General features: G+C 43.3%; 1 protein-coding gene across 1 annotated transcript in view; it reads right to left on the bottom strand.

Annotated features, from left to right (window-relative positions):
* LOC132874666 (zinc finger protein 271-like) overlaps positions 1–13,016 on the bottom strand; it is a 73,397-nt gene extending 60,381 nt beyond the window's left edge. Inside the window, exon 1 of the mRNA XM_060911022.1 lies at positions 12,266–13,016. Coding sequence (XP_060767005.1) covers positions 12,266–12,652 — 387 coding nt within the window. The 5' untranslated portion in view covers positions 12,653–13,016. The remainder of the gene's footprint in view (positions 1–12,265) is intronic.
* Positions 13,017–24,197: the final 11,181 nt, after the last annotated feature.

The raw sequence follows: 24,197 nt of genomic DNA, 5'->3' as shown, positions 1-24,197 counted from the left end.
TTTACACTCCCCTGACTTCTCTCTCCCCTTTATTGTGCAGACTGATGCATCAGACAGGGGGTTGGGGGCCATTTTGTCCCAGGAGGTGGAGGGCGAGGAGTGCCCGGTGCTGTACATCAGCCGAATGCTTTTGCGCATCGACAGCTAGTACAGCACAATTGAAAAGGAGCGTCTTGCCATCGAGTGGGCAGTCCTCACCCTCCGATACTATACTTGCTGGGGCGCCCTTTCACACTCTGTTCGGACCACGCGCCCCTCCAGTGGCTCCACCGCATGAAGGATGCCAATGCGCAGATCACCCGTTGGTATCTCGCTCTCCAGCCATTTAAGTTCGAGGTAATCCACAGGCCGGGGGCACAGGTGGTGGTGGCGGACTTCCTGTCCCGTCGGGGGGGGGGTCAGCTTCAGGCCGGACAGCTCCCCAGCCTGAGTCGGGCGGTGGGGGTATGTGGCAGCGGGGGCGTGGCCAAGCAGCAGTCTGTGAATAGAGGGCGGGGTCAGGGAAGGTAAGTGGCTAAGTCATTACACCTGGTGTCAATTAATGTGTGTGTTTGTTGCAGGGATGGAGTATAAAAGGAGGGGGAGAGCAGAGAAGAGTCTCCCCCGACCAGAAAGCGTGTGTTGCGTGTGCGATTGTGAGAGAGAAGCTGAAAAGCTGATGAAAATAAGTAAAATAAAGTGTCTGTGTGAACAACAACTCTCACCTGCCGTGCTTCTGTGCTCCACCCACATCAGGGATTACTAAAGATGAGTACGACAAAATTACTGTCGTGGCTTAAATCCGCGAATGGGAGCATGGATCAGGAGAGAGGGAGAACTGAAGAGGACGTGTGTGAGCCAAGCGCAGATGCTAACGACAGTGGCAAAACCAGCCCCAGAACTGCTCGCAAATGGCAGAAACCAGTGAGGAGGAAGTATGACAAAAAATACATAAAACTGGGATTCATTTGGAGCGGGACAGAAGAAAATTACAGGGTTTTTGTTTTTTTTTACATATAAAAGTTTCAAACGTGCATAAATTGAAAACCGTTGCCTATGATCTTTAAGCATTAACAATAAATCTAAAATAGTCATTTTTATGATTAAAAGGATTCATATAGGTAGCGGTCTGTAGGGCCCTATGAAATCCGTTTTATTTTTTCTCAAATTCCGTTTTTTTTGGGGGGGGTTTCGGATTTGCTTTTTGTTGTTTCGGATTTTTACAATTTTAATCAATATCTAGCTCTAAAAGTCAATGACAAACAACCACATATGTCAAATTAACAGTTTTATTTTAACATATACAGAAACATTTGTTATAGCCACTGTTTATTCAAAAGTAGATATGCATAACAATTTAAGACCCCAGTAATGACAACTCAAAGCTATAATCAACTTATACAGCATAACTTAATAAACTTAATACAGCTTAACTTAATCAACTCCTGTCAAGCTAAAATTCATTTGTCCATTCTAAACATCTCTTGAGCAGCCAGGCATCTCCCACCTTTTTTTGACACGTTGCCATTGAAGTAAAGGACAGTGAGGCATTTGGTGTTGTATTCGGTCAGAGATTCCCTCGTCAGTGAGAAGTGTTTTATATTTGCTAAAGCTCCGCTCACAGTCAACAGAGCTGACTGGGAAATACATGTATGATTTGGCAATGGCTGCAATCTCTGGAAAGCGCTGGGTTGTACCTTTCGTTTGGATATTGCTCTGCTCGAAGCTTGGCAGTTAATTGCGTATTTCGTAACTTTTTAGAAACTGCTGGTTTTGCAGCAGGGGCTGTACGTTTAGACATATTTCCCTCGCAGTCGCATCAGTGAGGAAACAAACTCACGTGGTTAACAAGATATGGTCTCTCGGCAACTCCGGACTCATTGAAAGTGAAAGATGTGACAAAATCGGGCAGAAACAGTGTTTGTGTCTTAAAATTAGAAAGAGGGCGATTAAATTTATTTCAGGCAAAGAAAAATGAACGAATTCCGCGCTATTCCGTGTTTATCAGAAAAATCCGCTTTCATGTCTAGATTCCGTCCGTGTCTTCCGCATCGCGGAAATCATAGGGCCCTAGGTCTGACTGAATGACCTTGACATCCGTGACATCACAGCAGGAAGGCTATCGGGCTCATCGCCATTTTCGCTATATTAAAACACTGAGCTGACTGCAACTTCAATCCTCCATTTTGACCTCATTTATCACCAGGCCACATAGATGTGTTGCTGGTAGGTGCAGCAACACAACAGAAGGTGGACTCATGTTGCATTCACGGCCCAAGAATGTTCAAAAGGCAATGATTTGGACGCATTTTGCGAGAAATTCAGGGGCACATTTAACTGATGACTTGTACGAAACCTCTGATCTGTTGAGGAGCGTTGGCTATAAGCTTGTATTGAAAGAGGGTGCAGTACAAATAATTAAAGGAAAAGAAAACTACAAGAAAAACAAAATAAGTTCAGTTGCACCAGTTCTCACGGAGCGTGAGCCGAGCAGTAATGGCGGAGTACTCAGCATGGAGAAAATGGAGAATGAGTGAACCAGTCGTCAGATTTCTCCACCGGATATACTTGCCTCAGCAGCACTCTTACCCTTGTGTGGAAGAAGCGAATGAACAAAGAACTGAAAGTCAGATCATTTCAAAACAATCGGCCTTCAAGAAGCGAGAGCACAGAGATTGAAAAATAAAACGCGTCTGGAAAAATCCCAAGGGAGTCTGGAGCCAGATTCGTGACGTCACGTGCGGATCTGCCAACAGGCTGAAAGAACTTGCATGGGTTCAGTGCACAGTCTGTGTAGACCAAGTTTAGCAGCTAGCGATTTTGCATTGAAATATGGAATTGTCGCCTGAGCTTCTAAACCCATGGATTCATGCATCAATGCTCATCTATCTGTTGTTACATAAATCATATTTTTTTATTTACTATTATGTATTTACACATTTCTTCATTTAGAAGAGTACTGGCTACTATAGGAAAAAGACTTCATAAGCTACACACATGGCTAAGCAGGGTTGTATATACATTTAATGTGTTTGACAGGTCTCAAGATCTCAAGCCCTGACACGCATATCCCTTGATACATGTGAAGTAAAATGTAAAGAAAATGTGACCTTGGGTGCTGTGCGAGACGGCTGCCTCTCCAGTAGCTCTGTAATTTTTAGCTCTTTAAACCTCTTTTTTCCACGTTTTTACTTTTCTGCTCTTCTTAGTGTTTTTTTCTTCATATCCCATGGATATTTTTAACTTTAACACGCAACCAGGAGCCAGTTTTCTCGCTTATTCGATAGAAAAGATGCTGGCCCTGAAAACAATGGGATGAGCCGGGATACGACACCCCCTCCTGGCGGAGCTGAGGAGGAAACCCAGGGGCTGCAAAGCTGGGGCTAAGCTAAAGGCTAGGCTAGCGGACAACCGGTGGCGCTACAAACCATCCGTTCCCTCCATTATCATGGGGAATGCGAACTCGCTGCCGAATAAGGTCGACGAGCTATCCGCACTGAACAACCAGCTTATTGATTTTCACGGAGACCTGGCTAACACACCTTGTACTGGATGCTAACGTGGACCTGCGGGGATTCACTGCTGTGAGAGCCGACAGAGACATTAAAGCATGCGGGAAAGGCAATGGTGAGGGACTCATCATTTACGTGAACAACCGCTGGTGTAACCCGGGACATTTCTCTGTAAAGACAGTTTTATGTTGCCCAGACTTGGAGCCGCTAGCATCACCATCTGTGTTTACATCCCTCCGAGGGCAGACGCAGCATGTGAGGGGATTCACTCTGTCACAGCAAGGCTGCAGACACAGCACCCTCAGGCATTTATCATCATTTCTGGGGACTTTAACCATGCTACTTTGGACTCTACTTTGGCTGCTTTTTACCAGGCTGTGGACTGTATCTTTTTAATTTCCCTGAGGGAACCCTCACAAAGGGATCAATAAAGTTCTATCCAATCTAAGTAAGTGTATTATCGTCCATCGCTTTCATGTGCGTCAATAAAAAACATTATCCGTGTACCGCACAAACACAGGAACACCTAATTTAGAGTATAGTCTCTCTTATTTCTTACCCTGGCAACAGTCAACTTGTGAATTGCCAATTTTCTTGGTCTTTTTCTCGGCTCTGCTTTGGTCTTCGGCTTTTTCCGGGTGCCTCGCGTGAAGCGCTCCCGTTTCTCTCTCACTGTCCGGTCTTTTGGAAAACAACGAGTACTAATCCCATCATGATTGGTGTTACTATACACCCTCCTACGATACATCTGTTAACCATTTTAATAATTACTTGATAACGTTGAAGAAATTTGCAGAAAACCACCAGGTCGTTTCTCAAACAAACCAGCGCTGACGTAGGATTCAGAGGGAGGCGTCCCGCACGCAACGTCACGAAAATCAATGTTCGGTGGGAAATCCAAATGCCAAGTTTTTTTCAGAGGCGGACCAATTCGCCTCAAATGGCTTGATTTCAACTGAATTTTTCTGGTATCATGCAAGGTAAAAGAAAATTGCATAAAATGCAAAATGTGACAGATATTTGACAAAAGATTAATATAAAATAGGAGAATTACATTGATCTTGCTCCTGAATTTACCCAAGATGTGCACTTTAAAACTGGTTATTGCTGTGACATCACGCACTCAGGGCTGGCTCGCTCAGCTCGAATACCAACTTTGCGGTCGATTTTAACTCTCAAAAATATATTTTTTTAAAATGCCCATTTACGCAGCATACAAGAGTCAAGGATGGAGATACTATCCTCTCAGAAATGTATTTAAAATAAAGGCTCTGCGTATAAAACCAAAGCGAAAACAGGATGCAGAGCTGTGTGAGTTGGGCCTTTAGCCCTGAGTTAAAGTAAGAGGTTTCATTGCTGCCAGAGCTAATTGTTAGACACAGTTCTCTCTCTCCAGGGATCAGAGGCTTCGAGCTCAACACCATACGATTCTTCCAACAACAAGACCTCCCGGTTTGGGAAACCATGCCTAAAACAGTCCCCTATGATTTCATCCATTTTCAGTGTGTAAAGCTTTCTGCTCAACACACTGCAGAGGGGGTGAGGCTGCCTGATTAGCTTAACAATAATAATAATAATAATAATAATAATAATAGCATTTTTAATAAATAAATAAAAACCCCAAGGGAAAATAGTCTGTGAGAAATCAAGTCGGAATTTTGAGAAATAGAGTAGAGTAGGGTAATACGCCCCCGGCCTGTTTTACCCAAAATAACCACCAGATGGCGCAAAGTTACATTTCTATTGTTGCTATGGACTGGCTTGACAACGGGGATACAAATATCCACTGTGGATCGCATATCAGCAACGCAGTGGAGAGAAATCAAATTTCATGGTAAGTGATATAATTTTCAGATATCAGTAAAACTGTATTTAGATAGCTGCTATTTCGTCAGATATCACAGCTGTGTATGTGGTATGAGTAGACAAGTCAGTACGTTAAAAAAAAAATACATTAGGTATAAAAAGTTGAATCACATTTTGAAAGTAAGACCCTTTTTTGTAAAAGTGTAATCTGTGGGGTAAAAACGCCCCCTTAATGGCGGGGTAAATGGCCCCCAGGGGGCATCATTTCCTTTTATCATAATTACTGTATTTCATACATTTCTGAATAGCAGATACATAGTTTTTAATAACATCTCACTTACCTGGTTGAGTAAAGCAAGTAATTTGAACTTAATATTAAAAATAATTGAAATTAAAAAAAAAATTGAAATTAAAATGCGAAATATAATAAAATAATGCATCTATTCATTAATTCAGGGATATTATTTCTTTCACATTATAGGCTTAAGTAAACACTTTTGCTATCCAAACAGCTTTTTTTGAGTGAGGGGGGCCTATTGCCCCACCTCAGGGGGCCTTTTACCCCACTGCAGCGGTCTCAAAAGTAGCCGATCACCGGCGGCAAATCGCCGGCTATGGCTTGTTATGCCGCCGGCTATTGTCAGGCTACATCCACACGACAACGGCAACGAGATGTTATTTAAAAAATATCGCGTCCAAATGGGCAACGATCAGTAAAATATCAGGTCCATATGGCAATGCAACGCTCACTGAAAACGATGCAATACACATGCCACACCTCTAGGGGCGCTGTAAGACGGTCCCTTCGGAGACACCAGAACAATAGAAGTAGTAAGGACGCATGCGCATAAACCATTATGCGCGAGACTTCATATTAGCCACAAAGTCAGAAAAATCTGTTCGTAAAATTACATTATAATGCCCAAATACAATGAAAAGTATTTTTCCAGTCTCACCTGTGAAAGGTAATCCCATGTGATCTCGTTTGGACGGTAAACCTGTTGGTACAGTTAAACGCAGCACATGAATGAGGCATCTTTATTCTCCGCTTTGACCCATCCAATATGGCGGTGAGGATGACGTATGATTCTATGCGGAAGGCGGCGTCTTTAATGGTCCGGAATAAATTGAATGCTACACGCTGATGGATTAATTTGTTCTTCTACGCCCTTTTTGAGGAATGTATTGTAGGACTTAAACCAACATCTGAAGAGATGAGATCGCTCCTTTTTTTCCCTATTTTTGCTGGCGGGATTGACTCTGCCCTAAGGGCTATTCTCTCTCTCTCTTTGCACCATTACACAATAAATATTCACAGTGAAAGTATTTTGTAAGCGCGTTTCATGAACCAAGTTATAGGATTTGTTGACAACTCGCATCGAGTTCGTTACACTTCTACCCGGCGTGAAGCACTGACAGTCATGTGGTTGTGACGTCATCGTAAACAAATCCGTTCTACTCATCCAGACGACTTCACAACGGCAACGTTGCCAGATCTTTCCACTCTGGAACCCGTTCTCAAAAGATTGCGTTTTGGGACACCCAAAACACCAGTGCCGTGTGGACGCCAGGCCTAAACGATAAACAATTGTATCGGATTCACCTGAATCTGTTGCCGTGTGGACAGGGGCTCAGTCGAGTCACAAAATTTAATATTAAATATTTCTGACAGCAAAAAAAAAAAAGTTGTGAACGTAAATTACATCCACTATGTCATGTATGTCCGTTGCCGCGTCAACTGTGTTTACATCCTCGACATGAATGCAGCCATTACTGCTGCCTGTGTTGCCAGATTGCGCGGTTTCCCACCCAATTTGGGCGGTTTTAAGTGCATTTTGGCGGGTTTTGAACATATTTTGGGCTGTAAAACGTCAGCAGTCCCTGGCAACATATTTTTTTACTTAATACAAGAAATTAATGGATGCCAACGTTTTTGCCAAAATGGTATTTTATTTTCCATTGTTTAGGCAGCTTCAGCATCATACTGTGAGATTCTGTTCAAATTGTTTTTCTTCTATGAAGCCTGAGCCATTTATTTTATTAGTTTATAATAATTGTTTAATTTAGTCTTCAGGAGAGACTGCCTGCACACAGTACTAGTATTAATAGTTTTTTTTTTTCTTACATGAAAGCTGAGGCATTTATATTATATTTTAAGGTAACTTCATGTTGTGCGGTGAGGTTCTCTGTACTTTAACTTTTGAACCAACAGGTGCATTTGGATAAGTAAAGCCTATTTTTCTGCATTTTTGTAGTCCTGGTAATCTTTTATATTGGTAAAGTTGTTTATAGGACCATTTCTCAGTGTCTGTTTTTTTAATCAATAGTTTTTCAGTAATAACTTAATATTTAACATCTCACTCAATTTTAAACAACCCCCGCGCCTCCCCCATAGTCTCCAAAATTTCTGTAGGAAACACTGGCGTGCGTAACAACGCTAATCAAGACGACCCGCCTCAAATACCCGCCAGGTAAATGTTATCCCAATTTTAGATGGCCCATTCCAAACCATCCCGCCCCATGAAAAATTCGTACTTGCATATCTCTCTCCCTCTCTCTGTGTGTGTGTATATCTATATATCCCTGCACGCTTTGCGTGCATTATGTCTGCCGCTGGCAGACATTTTACCATTTTGCACCCTGCTGTAAATTATTTGTACCCTGCTATTCTCCCAAACTTTGAAGCCCCTGCCACTGGGGGGGGGGGGTAAAAAGGCCCCCTTGGCACAATGTTTGTTTTTGTTAAAAAAAAAATAATAATAATAATAGTAATAAGTATTTACTTTAGGCAAACTTTAGGTGGCATTATTGTTCATGTCACTGTTGTCAAAAACTGTGATTAAAACTAAACACATGGTTCATTTCAACTTGGAGAAAAACTGAATTTTCCTTAAGGGGGGCTTTTCCCCCCACTCTACTCCAAGTTGGAACTCGGAGAAATAAAGTTGGAATTGCGAGGAAGTCGCAATTTAGAGAAAGAGAGAAAAAAAAACAACCCGTGATGGAAATTAACTTGAAGTGAAGATTATTTAAATACTTTAAACATACAACTAAACAGGTTAGCCAAACTACAAATCTCTCCTTGGATAAATAGTGCACTATCTAGGGTGCTTATGGCATTATTTCATACTGAACAGGAGTTCCTAAAACAGTAACGTGGAGATATATTTGGGATTCGACCACACACCTTCAGTTTAACTTACCTCAGGGTTTTAAAGCAGAACAAGGTTTTAAAGTGCTGGTGACACGAACATGACTCTATGCAATTTCTTAAATAAACTATACAACATGGCAAACGTTAGATTTCTGTTATAATTACGTGAAAAGAAGCTGTTGTTACGCGAATATCCAACTTTTAATTGCACAGCGCAAGAAAACTGGGTCCGTGGCTCGCGGCCATGTTGTGACGTGAGCGGAAGAACATGCTGCGGTTCACTAGCTGTCTACTCAATGGAAATGGCGCATGAAAACGCCGGTGAACTCTCTAGTGCTAGCTCTTCAACAACCAAATACTGGTACTTTAAGCAGTGATCATGATGGCATGATTTTATCTGATTTTAAATAAATGAGATTGATAATAATGTGACTGTTCACAACTAGTAGAGTAGGGTAATACGCCCCCGTGGGGTAAAAGGCCCCCGGCCTGTTTTACCCAAAATAACCACCAGATGGCGCAAAGTTACATTTCTATTGTTGCTATGGACTGGCTTGACAATGGGGATATACAAATATTCACTGTGGATCGCATATCAGCAACGCAGCGGAGAGAAATCAAATTTCATGGTAAGTGATATAATTCAGATATCAGTAAAACTGTATTTAAATAGCTGCTATTTCGTCAGATATCACAGCTGTGTATGTGGTATGAGTAGACAAGTCAGTACAGTACGTTAAAAAAAAATACATTAGGTATAAAAAGTTGAATCACATTTTGAAAGTAAGACCCTTTTTTGTAAAAGTGTAGTCTGTGGGGTAAAACGCCCCCTTAATGGCGGGGTAAATGGCCCCCAGGGGGCATCGTTTCCTTTTATCATAATTAGAGTAGAGTGGGGGAAAAGCCCCCCTTAAGGAAAATTCAGTTTTTCTCCAAGTTGAAATGAACCATGTGTTTAGTTTTAATCATAGTTTTTGACAACAGTGACATGAACAATAATGCCACCTAAAGTTTGCCTAACGTTAATACTCAATTTTTTTTTTTAACAAAAACAAACATTGTGCCAAGGGGGCCTTTTACCCCCCCCCCCCCCAGTGGGGTAAAAGGCCCCCTGAGGTGGGGCAATAGGCCCCCTCACTCAAAAAAACAAGAAAATATCCCTGAACTAATGAATAGCTTGTTCTTTATTAATTCATGTTCAATCCACACAAAATTATATTGAAATTAAAATGCGAAATATAATAAAATAATGCATCTATTCATTAATTCAGGGATATTTTCTTGTTTCTTTCACATTATAGGCTTAAGTAAACACTCTTGCTATCCAAACAGCTTTTTTTGAGTGAGGGGGCCTATTGCCCCACCTCAGGGGGCCTTTTACCCCACTGGGGGGGGGGGGGGGGGGGGGGGGGTAAAAGGCCCCCTTGGCACAATGTTTGTTTTTGTTAAAAAAAAAATTATTAACTTTAGGCAAACTTTAGGTGGCATTATTGTTCACGTCACTGTTGTCAAAAACTATGATTAAAACTAAACACATGGTTCATTTCAACTTGGAGAAAAACTGAATTTTCCTTAAAGGATATGGGACATGAAACATAAATGCACGCTATATCAGTTTCTTTCCATTAAAAATATGAATTAATTGCATCAACAAATACAAAATCATCTATTAAATTCAGCAAAATCGTTATATTAATGATGATTATATGGCATTTCTGCTCAACTTCCGATATGCATTTTTTGCAACCGGAAGAGCCGCTGTCAAGTGATCATACGTAACAAAAACTTTCGGGCACAGCACAAGCGGGTAGATGAATGGAGAAGTGGATGACAAGAAAATTGTTTTTCTAGTCTTTAAAGTACATTGGACATCATACATTGGACATCATGGTGTATTGTGCTGCTTATGGTTGCAATAATTCCAATGGGAAATGCCCTGGAGTAAGTTTTTTTGCACTCCCCAAGGACCCGAAGCTGAGGAAAGTGTGGGCTCACCTGCGCATGCACAGTAGGCTTCGCGCATGCGCAGTAGGCTTGGTAGGACAAATCCAAGAAGTAGGATAACTTTACAGAACACCTGTTGAAAAAACTTTGCACCTACTGTTTCCCACAAACTGTGTTCGGACCATTTCACTGAGGATTCTTTCAACATTAATACTCAGGTACTGAGCGATATTAATTCATGAAACATGAAACAGGAAGGATAAGGATGAGAAAAAAAACAGTTTAAATCGGGAAGCTGCGCATATTTGCGCCAGGCTGCACAAATGTGCGCAGCTTCCCGATTTAAACTGTTTTTTTCTCATCCTTATACTTCATGTTTCATGAATTAATATCGCTATTTTTTTTTAAAAATCGGATCTGCGCGATTCAGCCGTGAAAAAGGCGGCATCCGCCGAAAGGCGCGCTGTTTGCATCCCTGCACGGAGGCCAGGGGACAGGGCAGGAATATTTTTGTTATGAGTGATCCGGTGCGATTTCGCGACCCCCCTGTTGAAGACCTCTGCGCTAAGCGACTGAAAGCCGAGGTAAGGATTAGTATTATAAATTTGGGTGTATCAATTATTGATTATCATAATTCTGACTCGTTTCGCCATTTTGAATGTTTTCATCTCGGACTCTGGAAGCATTGTATCTCAATCAATCTCGAAAAATATCAGCAAAAAAAAAAACTAGCTTGTAAAGGACTTTAGCTAGATCTATGATGAACTTTCAATGTATGATACAAAAATAATACTTCTTTCAACAGCTCATTAGCCTTTGAGCAGAATTGTTTTTAACTTACAGGAAGTGTTATCCAGCCGACCGCTTTCAGTTTCATGAGGGCTGAATGAACTCTCACTCTCAGAATCATCTGACCCGTCAGAGTAAAGACAAGATCCATGTTCATGTGAATTTCCAGCTATCGGTTCGAATTGATAGGGTCTAACTTCACATCTCTGTGAAACATCGGGAATGTCACTGTCGATGGTGTCCATTTCGGTAACCTGTTTACATTACATTCCCAAGCGCTGGCTCCTTGGAAAGTTTTTGTTGCGTCACGGGTCACGTGACCACCTAGCTCATTAACGAATCCTTGTTTTACGCTGATGTATATTGATTTATACATAATTATGCCCAGGTAAAAATCCATGTCCCATATCCTTTAAGGGGGGGGGGGCTTTCCCCCCACTCTACTCTACATACAAACTCCGCAGCTTCTGATTCAGCAGCTGCGTCATACTCCGCAAAACATCAGCAAGAACCTACAATATAAATGGAAATGCAATACACTAAGCTCAAATGACTTTTGGAAAGTATAACTTCTAAATCTTTTCTACATATTCTTGAAGTCGGTCATCGGGGTACTTGCTACTGTTCCCTAACAACGCATGGCAAAGGGTAAAGTGTAGTGTTGCTACGAGTACTTGCTAAAGCCTCCGGTGGAAGATCCTCGATGTGCTGAAAAGACATACAGTTCTATATAACACACAAGTGTCACGATAATCACAAAACAGATGCAAATTGTTAAAATACCTAATTTTTAAGCAATCATGTGTTGATCTCTTCCGAATAGAATCTATGATAGCCTAACCTCTTTACCCTTTGCCTCTCGTTGCTAGGCGGCAGTTACATGAAAGCCGCAAGCTTTCACAACCAAATACATGACTGATATCACGCTGACTTTATGATTACATTTATGATTATCATGAATGTGTACTCTATGATGTGTACTGTATGAGCGCTCTGGAGCGAGTCACTTCCAAGATGGCCGTGCAGACCGCATGGTTACTATTTTTAGCATCATGTCGGAGCACTCTATAGCTCTACGTACCTTTATCTTATGTCGTTTCTCAACACATGTTCTGACAGGAGGACTGTCTTTGGAGGAGTCGGCTTGTCCCAGGCGACTGCTGGATCCGGCATAGCTACTAGTAGACCCCCTCCGGAATACTGTAGGCACTGCTGATGGCAGCAACACACGTTTGTGCTGAACTGAACACCCAAGAGATTCTTTTAAGCTGGGAAGGGTGTCAAAACAATCCAAATCGAAGTGTTCAGAGCACAGGACGGATGTTGGTGAGGGCTCCCACTTGTCACGAGTGCGCCTGACTTGCTTCACCCACTTCGCATGCAGCTCGGGATCTCTGGGAAACCTGAATAAACTTACCCCATCCTTGTGGGTTTTGGAGCAAAAGCCGGCAACACAACGCGAAGGCATAATAACTTTATATATGTATAATAATGTCTAATAAAAATACGAATAATGATAAACTGAACACCTGCCGCATCAACAACAAACTGGTAAGTTAGGAGGGAGGTTCTTTCGCTGACGTCATATAGCTCCTCCTCCTCTTTTGTCTCCTGGGTGTTGTAAAATAGGCGCCTTCGTGAATTATATATGGATCATTGGGAATTACTTTTTATGTTATAAAACATCGCGAAAGATGTCAAAAACGTGTCATCAGCAATTTAAATCCTCAGAGCCAGACACAATAACGTGTTTTTATTTTTATAAATCGAGGGACTAAAGCGGCTCAGACGAGCAGCGGCTTTTTCTTCTCCAGTGTTTTCTCGCGGTTGGAGAAGCAGCTACTGGACGCGTTACCGCCACCACCTGGACTGGAGTGGAGTTTCAGGGTGGAGGACGCCTATCCCAACCCTCACGCACTTTTACTCATAATTAAAATGTCATTTTAAAAAAGTGTAATATTACATGCCTGGACCCGTTTGATTGTGCTGCTTTTTGGAACTGGTGGAATAGCACAAAGTGGGCAGAATAATAAAGACTCCTCTGAGGCACAGAAAGCCAGTATCTATTTGAACTGCTGCTCATACAGCATAGCACCCCTGCTACCTACTTCCATATGTATAAGCTCACAGACATTTGGCTAGTGTTACTTGTGATTAACACTCTTCCCTTCCTGACTTTTGACTACATCAGGATTTGAACTCCATCTCCAGATGACAGGGTGAATGCTTTTCTGCTGCACTAATTAAGCACACCTGCCCAATCAGCTTTCTGTCAAAACCTTGTTGATGTCTACAAAAAAAAAATGTCTGTCCAAGGTGATATTTCATGAAATAAATAGGTATGCTGTATGTATATTTATTACCCTGTAGGTATACTTTTAGGGCAGTGTGATGGTTAGTGCTGTTGCCTCACAGCAAGAAGGTTTTGGGTTCAAGCCCAGTGGCTAGTGGGAGGGGCCTTTCTGTGTGAAGTTCGCATGTTCTCTTTGTGTCTGTGTGGGTCTCTTCTGGGTGTTCTGGTTTCCTCCAAAGATATGCAGTTAGGTTAACTGGCTACTCTAAATTGCTCATAGGTGTGCATGAGTCTACAGAAAGGAACTGGCCACTGAACTGCTACAATTTTAGCCAAGTCAACCAAACATGGCTTGGCTGAAACCTGGATCAGGTTCAACAGTTGACTTCAGAAAACCCAAAATAAATTAAAACCTGTGCACCAAATTATTGGGTTTTTTCTCTGTTAAAGATGTATGTTGTAACATCATTATTCCACAGAATAAATCCTTGAAAGGCCAATATTGCCATCACTTTCATGTCCACCCAGCTGTTCACCCAGTTTTTTATTTTCTTGCAAATAAATCATAGATATGACACAAAACCAGTTTTTAATAGCTGAACTTTCTGGCTTCATGGAACATAATTCAAAATCATGAAATGAAATGAAATGAAATGAAATGAAATGAAATTAATGGCATTTCCCCCCAGATAAAGTAGAGGGGGAAATTATGGAATCACTCAATGTTGAGGGAAAAAAATGTCAGAATCTGAGCACCTCAGGGGGGAGCTCTGTTACAGCTGCACCAGAATCCACAATGGACTCCACTTCCCACGAATACCCACAGCCTACTACAGTGGCCCACAAAGTCTACAACAACAACTTCTTCTTCGAGGTTTTACGGCAGCTGGCATCCACAATGTTACATGACTGCCATCTACAGATTTTTTCTATATTCTTATCACTTCATTTTCAAGCCGTCTTTCGAGTCCAGTTGTTCTTGAAAATGTAAATAACCATTTCTTCCCCTTCACAGTGTCTCCATATTTCAATATACTTTTAATACTGTCCTCTACCTGGCCTATTTTCTGGAGCTCTGTCATCACTTATTGCCTCTCATACCTAAATTTTTAGCATGATGTGAAAATATGCTCAACTATCTCAACTTCATGGCATTGATCAAAGAGACTCATTAGATGTTTTCCCATTATGTTAAGTCTACTGTTAAGATTACTGTGTCCAATTCACAACCTCATCTCATCATCTCTAGCCGCTTTATCCTGTTCTACAGGGTCGCAGGCAAGCTGGAGCCTATCCCAGCTGACTACGGGCGAAAGGCGGGGTACACCCTGGACAAGTCGCCAGGTCATCACAGGGCTGACACATAGACACAGGCAACCATTCACACTCACACCTACGGTCAATTTAGAGTCACCAGTTAACCTAACCTGCATGTCTTTGGACTGTGGGGGAAACCGGAGCACCCGGAGGAAACCCACGCGGACACGGGGAGAACATGCAAACTCCACACAGAAAGGCCCTCACCGGCCCCGGGGCTCGAACCCAGGACCTTCTTGCTGTGAGGTGACAGCACTAACCACTACACCACCATGCCGCCCGTCAATAAATAAATGACCAAGTATAATATTTTTGACTCATTTCTTTAACTGGGTTCTCTTTATCTACTTTTAGGACTTGTGTGAAAATCTGATGATGTTTTAGGTCATATTTATGCAGAAATATAGAAAATTCTAAAGGGTTCACAAACTTTCAAGCACCATTGTACATTGGAAAGGTTGACCTGTTTTAAAGGAGTGTTTTTGGTTGCATGTCTTCTCCTTTTTCTCAGCCCTGGTAATTTGTGACATGTTGGGCACAGCCAAGTCTCAACATTTGGGGCTTTCTTTAGTCCAAGGCAGGTAATATGAAACCATTTCCATGGGCAGTCACTGTTGTCACACCCACCCATTCAGCTTCCACTGTCCTCCTTTTGACAGTAGCAAAACAGCTCCTGGTCCACGATGTATTCTTTTCCTCGTGCCTTCAACACTTTGGATGAGTACCAGTTGCCCAGCTCTGCCAAGATGGCAACCTGCAAAGATTTGTAAAGTTGAGTTGTTAGGTTCAAGCAAATCATTCAGTTTCTACAGTGCAAAATATCTGATAATGTATTCTTACATATATTTCAAAATATATATTTATTTATTTGTTTAGGGTTTTATACTCAAGACTATTTCACTTATTTAACGGCGGTGCCAGCATAACTGTGGGAGGAAAGCCTCGACCTTTCACATGTTGCTGGCGGCCTTCCCACTTAAATTTCAAAATAAACACTGACCATAGTTTTTGAGGCTGTATACTTGCGCCTTATTTTTGGTACCATATTTTGTTTTACTGAAGATGGGAATGGTGTGTGTGTATATATGTATGTATAAGGGCTCTCCAAAAAGTGGATGGGAGACCTACATATGTTTCAACCAACCTGGAAAAAAAGCCTAGACTTTTCAGCCATTTCCTGCCACAACTCCTTGTCTGGTAGTATCCGTTCTATAAATATTTATTTGGTAAAGAAGACAAAGTCCCCATATCTGGCATTGCAAATTAACATCGGACACTGGATCTGTAAAACAAAAGGATGACATGATCTTAATGCTTCATTTGCTGTAATATTATGCATTTTAGCCTTGCATATAGTTTAAGTACAAATTATCATCAGAACAATGTTTTCAAATACTGCATCAAGATACGACACTATATCTGTGTATATGTTCTGTTATTTGTATAGAGGCTAAGACTAACACTTGAAGCCCCTGAGGCGTTGCTTAACAAACACCAATCTGACGCGCTTGCTCAGCAGGTGGACTCACTTGTATGCATGAATAAACAAACGTAGCGTCTTCTTTCTTTTGCGCATTTATTGTGGCTCACCGCAATGTTAAAATGCATCCAATAGCAATACATCCCAAGTCAGCATCGTTCACAATAGCCCATTAAACGCAAATAAAGCACGCCAGAAAGTTCATATACAAACGCCGAGCATAGCGGTCAAAAACTTTGTGTTCCCCTCCATCAGGCAACACCTGTCACCTGAACAAAGTTTCCCCCATATATTGCTGTGACCAATTACATCATGGTGCCCCCAATGGACAATTATGGCATGACAAGAAATAAAAGGAAAACTGGCTCTTACACCCCGGCCCCTAATTGAAATGGTTGTCATACAAACATGACAATTCATAAACACACAAAGAGCCAGTGAGAAAAAAAAAAAAAAACAATGGGCACATAATGATGTACACATTACTCCAGTTGACACACATAATTGAGTACCCTTTCTAACTTACTAACCTGGAGGTTCGTACAGCAGGCAGAGCTTAGCAACTGGTCTATCAATTATGTTACTCTTTGTCTGGAGGCGTACTGAGCGGACAAACCCCCATTTGTCAGGATATGTTTCCAAAACTCTTGCAAGTGGCCATGAGCCACGTGGAGCAGTAGGATCCATAATGATGACAATATCTCCTTGTTTGAGATTTTCCTTACGTTCGTTCCATTTCTGCCTCTCCTGAAGTATTGGGAGGTATTCACGTATCCATCGCTTCCAGAAAAGATCCGAGATGTATTGAAATTGCCTCCATCTCCTCTTGATGTACAAGTCATGTTGATCAAATAGCCCTGGTGGTAAAGAGGTCCTTCCTTTCATTAAGAGGATATGATTAGGAGTGAGAGGTTCAAGGTCGTTCGGGTCAGCGGACAGCTTGGTGATAGGCCGGTCATTCAATATGGCCTCCGCTTCACACCTAACTGTGTGGAGTCCGTCATCATCCAGCCTCTGTTGCCGAAGAACTGAATTGAGAATCCTCCTCACCATGCGTATCACACGCTCCCAGACACCGCCAAAGTGTGACGCTGCTGGAGGATTGAAGCTCCACTTGACTCCCTTTTGTCGCATTGCTCCTTCAATTTGTGTATGGTTAAGGGATGAAAGCGCCTCTCTGAGCTCTCTCTCTCTGCCCCAATGAAGTTGGTGCCATTATCGGACTGGATATGGGCAACCTGACCTCTTCGGCAGATGAAACGGCGCAGCACGTTAATACAGGCATCAGTATCCAAAGAGCATGCTACTTCTAGGTGGACCGCTCTACTGGACAGGCAGGTGAATATTACACCGTAGCGCTTGACTGTACCACGACCTTTCTTCACCTCTATTGGTCCAAAGTAGTCAAGGCCCACATTTGTAAAGGGTGGATGGTCGGGAAGAATCCTTTCCTTTGGCAAGTCTGCCATCTTCTGCACCCCCATCCGACCATTGTATCTCCTGCAGGTACAGCATTCAGCCACAATTCTCCTCACTGCAGAGTTAGCACCGGTGACCCAGTATTTTCTTCTCAGCGTGGACAGCATGTGATTTCGACCACTATGGCCAAGCCGCTGATGGAGGTCACGCAGTAAAAGAGTCGCCACATGTTGACCTTTTGCCAGAATGAGTGGATGTTTTACTTCCTCTGGCAGAGAACCTCTGGTGAGTCGCCCTCCAACTCTTAGGAGCCCACCCTCCAGTCACGGGTCCAGCTTGTAGAGCACGCTTTGTTTACTGACCGTCTTCCCTGCAGATAAGGCAGCCATTTCCTCTTCGAACCTTTGATGCTGACAGAAGCGAATTATAGCAGACTCAGACTCGCACAGATCTTCAACAGTCAAGCTTCGTTTGCGTTCTGCAGCATCCTGTGTGCTGCTGGCAGTGTCTGACTCCTTCCTTCTGCGAGCCCTACACAGAAGTAGCTTCCTTAGTCTCAAAAGCCAGGCTACTGCTACTTTCAGTTTCCTCCAGTCTGAGAAGTAGGTGATAAGATGGCTGGTGCTGTCAGAGGGTGTATTCACGTTGACTGCATTCACTACAGCCTCCTTCTTGACCTCTGGGTCGTCCGGCCTGATCACAGTGTCCACCACGTCACATGGCCAGTCCTGTTCTGGACAACGTAGCAGACTTGGACCCTGTATCCACCTATTGTGATCGATGAATGGCCGGACCCTCAGCCTTCTGGATGCATCATCAGCTGGGTTGTCCTTAGTGCAGATGTAACGCCATTAGGAAGGTGTTGTTGACTCCCTTATGGTTGTGACCCTGTTCGCCACAAAGGTGTGGAAGCGCCTATCCTCATTTCTTATATATTTGAGCACTGATGTGCTATCTGTCCAAAAGACTGACAGTTGTAGTGGGATCTGAAGCTCAGCTTTCAGCATCAAATCAACCCGAACAGCCAGAACTGCAGCGGTCAAATCTAAGCGAGGGATGGTGACAGCCTTTAATGGAGTTACTCTGGCTTTACCTATCAGAAATGCAACATGAATGTCATTTTGGCTGTTCTGCATTCTGAGGTAAGTGACTGCACCATAACCTAATTCACTCGCGTCTGAGAAATGATGAAGCTGAGCTTGGACAATATCCCCAAATCCTTTTGGCTTAATGCATCTGCTGACGTGAAACTCTGACAGCATCTCCAACTCCTCCAGCCACCCTGTCCACTGATGCAGAAGATCTTGAGGTATGGCGTCATCCCAGCCAACGTTTTTTCGGCATAGCTCTTGCAGCATAAGTTTTGCAGGCAACGTGACTGGTGCAAGGAAGCCTATGGGATCATAGACTGAGCTGGAGACAGACAGCATTCCTCTTCTAGTGCATGACCTCTGATGCATGTCCAGCTTGAATGTAAAAGTGTCCTCTTCGACACACCACCTCAGGCCAAGAGCTCTCTTGACAGGGAGTTCATCCCGGTCCATGTCGAGTTCCTTCAGGTCCTTAGCTCGCTGGTCCTCAGAGAGAGCTTGCAGGACAGCGAGGCTGTTGCTGGTCCATTTTGTCAGAGTAAATCCTCCCCTCTGACAGAGTATGGTCAGATGTTTCACCATTGACAGAGCCTCTTTGTCAGATGCCACACTTTTTAGGCAGTCATCAACATAAAAATTCTCTTTCACAGTTGACACCACCTCTTCTGGGAAGTCAGCTTGACCATCATCAGCAGTTTTCCTCAGAGCAAAGATGGCACAGCTCGGAGAGGAGACGGCACGGAACAGATGCACAGTCATGCGAAACACTGCCACATCTTTAGTAAGATCCCCTTCAGGCCACCACAGGAAGCGCAAGCAATCTCTGTCCTCCTGTGGGACCCTGACTTGATGGTACATTGCTTGCACATCTCCCATGATGGCCACGGGATGCTGTCTGAACCTCAGAAGAACTCCAAGCAATGTACTGTTAAGGTTGGGGCCTTGCAAGAGCTGCTGATTCAGTGAGGTTCCCTGGAACATTGCAGCACAGTCGAACACGACTCGGAGAGTCCTTTTCCTGGGATGACGAACTCTGTGGTGAGGAATGTACCAGACTTTGCTGCTGCTGCCACTCAGTTGCTTGGTAGGTACCTCCTCTGCATAGCCTCTGTTCACCATCTCAGTAATGCTGGCATTGTAATCCTCAAAGAACTGCTTGTTTTTCAGGAACTTCCTTTTTAGGCCTATTATTCTTTGTTTTGCCACAGTATAGTTATTGGGCAGACACACGTCTCCTTTAAAGGGCAACTTCAACTGGTAGTGGTTGTCTTGGAGAATCGCCGACCGTTCCACAATCTCCATGAACTTCCTATCCTCTCTCGACAACCCCGTCTCCTCTGTAGCCCTCTCATTGAAGTCATGGTTGTACTGATTGATCAGCATCTCCTCCAGCCTGTGCACGGAAATCCTATTAACCAATGCAGGTGTACGCTCAGCACTAAGGCTGCAATCCTCATATACAGGACCATTCACGACCCATCCTAATGCTGTTTTTATAGCATAAGGGCCATCCCCACAGCTGTTTATGACTTCCCAAGGCTCCAGTATCTTGGGTATGTTGCTGCCAATCAGCAAGTCGACGCCAGCCTCTATCTTGGGAACATCGACTCTCGCCAGGTATGGCCACTGCACCAGGTCTCCAGTAGTTATGATGTAGTCAGTGCTTACGGGCATTTTCCTCTGTGTCAGGGTCTCTGGAAGTTCATAGAACACATCACTATTAATGCCAGACACCTCCAAGCCAACGAGTGAGTATGATGGCACCACTCGTTCTTGCCCCATTGTTTGGAGTAGAAACTGTGTTCTTTTCCCATCAAGGTGGAGCCTTCGCATGAGCTGCTCTGAACAAAAGGTGGCTGAACTGCCCGGGTCTAGAAATGCATATGTCTGGATCACTTTGTCACCTTTAGCAGATTTAACTTGCACCGGGAGGATTGACAACAGACAGCGATCTCTTCCGGCCCCTGTATGTCCACATGTCTCCGCAGCTGGACGTGACCCTGTAGGTCCATCAGATGCTGTGGAGGAACTGGCCTGGACTTGTCCTGTGCGTTTGCTGTTTGTTGCATCACTCCTGTCAACATGAAGAGTAGTGGGATGTATTTGCCCACATGTCTCACAGGTTAAGCGCTGCTCACAATTTCGGCTCATGTGCCCAGCACGCAGGCAGCCAAAGCACAAGTCTTTCTCCTTTAAAAAAATCTATCTTGTCCCTATGTTTCATGCACTTCAGCTGCTCACAGTGGTCTAACGAGTGACTTTGAGCACAACATGCACAAGTTGGGGCTACAGCACAGATATGCCTTGATGAAGTGGTCCTCAAGCCTCCACAGGTTTCCACAGGTGCGATGGTAGTGGCAAAACTTTTTCCTTTAGTCCTTTGCTCTGTATAGGACCTTGGCCTACTGGCAACTCTTCCTCCATTTGGTCCAGGTGGTGTGTCATTAATGTTGCCATACAAAGGGTCCGACAAGACGCTAACATGTCTTTCGATCACTTTGACCAGGTCGTTAAATAGAGCCCTGTTGCCTATTGCTTCCAGAATATCATGTGCAATGCTCCTCCATTGCTCTCTGAGCTTAAACGGCAGCTTGGTGACAACTGCCCGAATGTTACTTGGCATGTCCAACTCTTGCATATAGTCAAGGTTTACCATGATGTTGCAGCAGCCTCTCAAAAAGAGGGAGTAGGCCTTTAATGCAGAGACATCTTCATTCCTTATTGGAGCCCAGGACAAAGCCTTCTCAATGTATGCCGTGGCGACTTTGTACTTGTTGCCGAAGTGCTCCTGTAGCAGATGTTTTGCTGTTGCATAGCCCAGGTCAGGCATCATGTGCAGACAACTACGAACAAGCTCCCTTGGCTGCCCCCTAGTGAACTGTTCCAAGTAGTACAGACAGTCGTTTTGGCTGGCCTTTTCCTCCACTCCTTGCTCGAATGTGCGCATAAATGAAATGTACTGAAGAGGATCTCCATCAAACAGAGGTATATCCCTTGCTGGCAGTGATGCTAGCTGTTGTTGTTTAACCAGTGCAGATGTTATTTCATTTTGCCGTTGCATTACTGAGAGGAGGTCAGGTGCTGGTAAGTTGGTGACTTGTGTGGATTGTAGTCCTGTGCCCAAGGTGTGCTGAAGATTCTGCATGTTGAGATTGGTGTGTTGCTTTGACCTAACTGTGGGCTGTACTCCACTTTTCTGCTGTAATGCCCCTGGTGCCTTTGAGTATGCTGAAAGCACTGACTCCTTGTACATGCATTTCCTTTGAGGTGGATACATAAATTCATCTGCCTTTGAGTTTAACTCGTGACGTTTTTCTCCTGTTTTCCTCCAAGTAGGAATTCATTGCGTTGGATGCTTTAGCACGGCTTTGATTGTCAGAGGCCTGAAGAACTGCAAGCTTAGCAGTGGATTCAGCAATCATGGTTTCCAATTCCTGTTGCTCTTTTCTCCTCCTTATCTGCTGCTCTTGCTCCTCGAGTGCATGCTTGTCCTTTAAAGCAGCCAAACGAGCTTGCAGTGCTGCCTTCTCCGCCGCTGCCTTGATCCTAGAGGAAGCAGTGCTAGATCTACCACTACTAGCACTTCTCCCTGACCGTCTGCTGGCTACATTTGAGACACTGTCTTCAGGGTTAACACCATCATCAATACCAGTGGCAGCATCAAGCGTTACACTTTCATCACACTTTGATAACCATAATTGCACTTTAGAAATAAAATCATTATTAGCAATCATTTTGGCCTTAAACCACACGTCATGTTTGTCTTGTTCATCAGTTGGCAACGTACTCATTACAGAGGCATGAATACCATTTGCTTCGTCACATTTTTTCAACAAGTCATTAAAAACACATTCAACCTGTAATTTATCATTTTTTCTCACAAAACATTGCAACGCATCTCTTAACTTTGAAGCCTTATTCAGCACAATTCGCCTGTCATTTTGTAAACGTTCCAGCTTTTCAGCAAACGCTTTAGCAGTTAATTTGACCACGCGTTTTTGTTTGTCATCTTGCGCATCGACATATTCAATGTTCGATTTGTCAGACGGCTCCATGGGCCTGTCTACAATGTTATTCTCATCCATATTAAATTAGTCCGAATGGTGATTTGCAGTTTCGAAAAGTTCGCAACAAAGTTCGCACCAAAGTCAATGAGTTGAAACGACGTGAAGCAAATCCGCAACAAAGTATCAGCGTTAATTACCCGCCCCGACTGTAACCAATGCATTGGATTTTAACCCACAATGTGTGCATACAAACTGAATGGCCATTCATTCGTAGATAGCGCTACACATACCTCGTTGGGCGCCTTCACTCCGAAGCAAGTAAGCCTCGAAGACTTTCGGCGAAAAGCAGGGTCATCCTCCGCTGCATTGATCCAGTGTTGCGATGCTGAAACAAGACTCCTTTCCCCGGCTCCGTAGTAAAGTCAGATCTTCCTGTATCTCCAGACCAGTCGCAGGATGAACAGCTAAATCCACTTTGATAAATCTTGTTCCGTCTCGATGGAGTGAGGCACAGTTTTTGACTTTAGATATAGAGGCTAAGATTAACACTTGAAGCCCCTGAGGCGTTGCTTAACAAACACCAATCTGACGCGCTTGCTCAGCAGGTGGACTCACTTGTATGCATGAATAAACAAACGTAGCGTCTTCTTTCTTTTGCGCATTTATTGTGGCTCACCGCAAAGTTAAAATGCATTCAATAGCAATACATCCCAAGTCAGCATCGTTCACAATAGCCCATTAAACGCAAATAAAGTACGCCAGAAAGTTCACATACAAACCCCGAGCATAGCGGTCAAAAACTGTATGTGTTCCCCTCCGTCAGGCAACACCTGTCACCTGAACAAAGGTTCCCCCATATATTGCTGTGACCAATTACATCATGGTGCCCCCAATGGACAATTATGGCATGACAAGGAATAAAAGGAAAACTGGCTCTTACAATTTGCTTTGTAAAGAAAATATTTGAAACATTTTTATTTCCATGCTAGTACCTGATAATAATAGGCATGTTTCCGATGAAGTTGGATGCCATTTACAGTCTGGTCAATACAAGACTTGGGATACTTGGCTGTCTCTTCAATTGTTTGGTCCTTGAAACTGTCAGGACACTGAAAGGAAAATATTAACCTGATGAGGGAAAATTAAAAGCTGAAATACAGCCCCGTGTTATTTTCAAATTACCTCCCAATTTTTTTCACCTAGCATCAGTGAAAATAAATAAAAAAAGTAGTCACAAAAGTTTCCTATATGATGCTGTCACATTTACTCTTTAGTTACAATGACGCACTCCCCAGTGACAATATTTACCTTTATTTCACACACACCCTCTCCACAACATGTACAGTGAACTACTACATCTGAGGTTGCCTCATATAGGGGTGTTCAGGACTGAGGGACAGTCCACT

This window comes from Neoarius graeffei, chromosome 26 (genome assembly GCF_027579695.1).
Source record: "Neoarius graeffei isolate fNeoGra1 chromosome 26, fNeoGra1.pri, whole genome shotgun sequence".
Lineage (NCBI taxonomy): Eukaryota > Metazoa > Chordata > Actinopteri > Siluriformes > Ariidae > Neoarius > Neoarius graeffei.
Note: the sequence above shows the minus strand (reverse complement) of the source record. Positions and strands in the feature narration are given on the sequence as shown.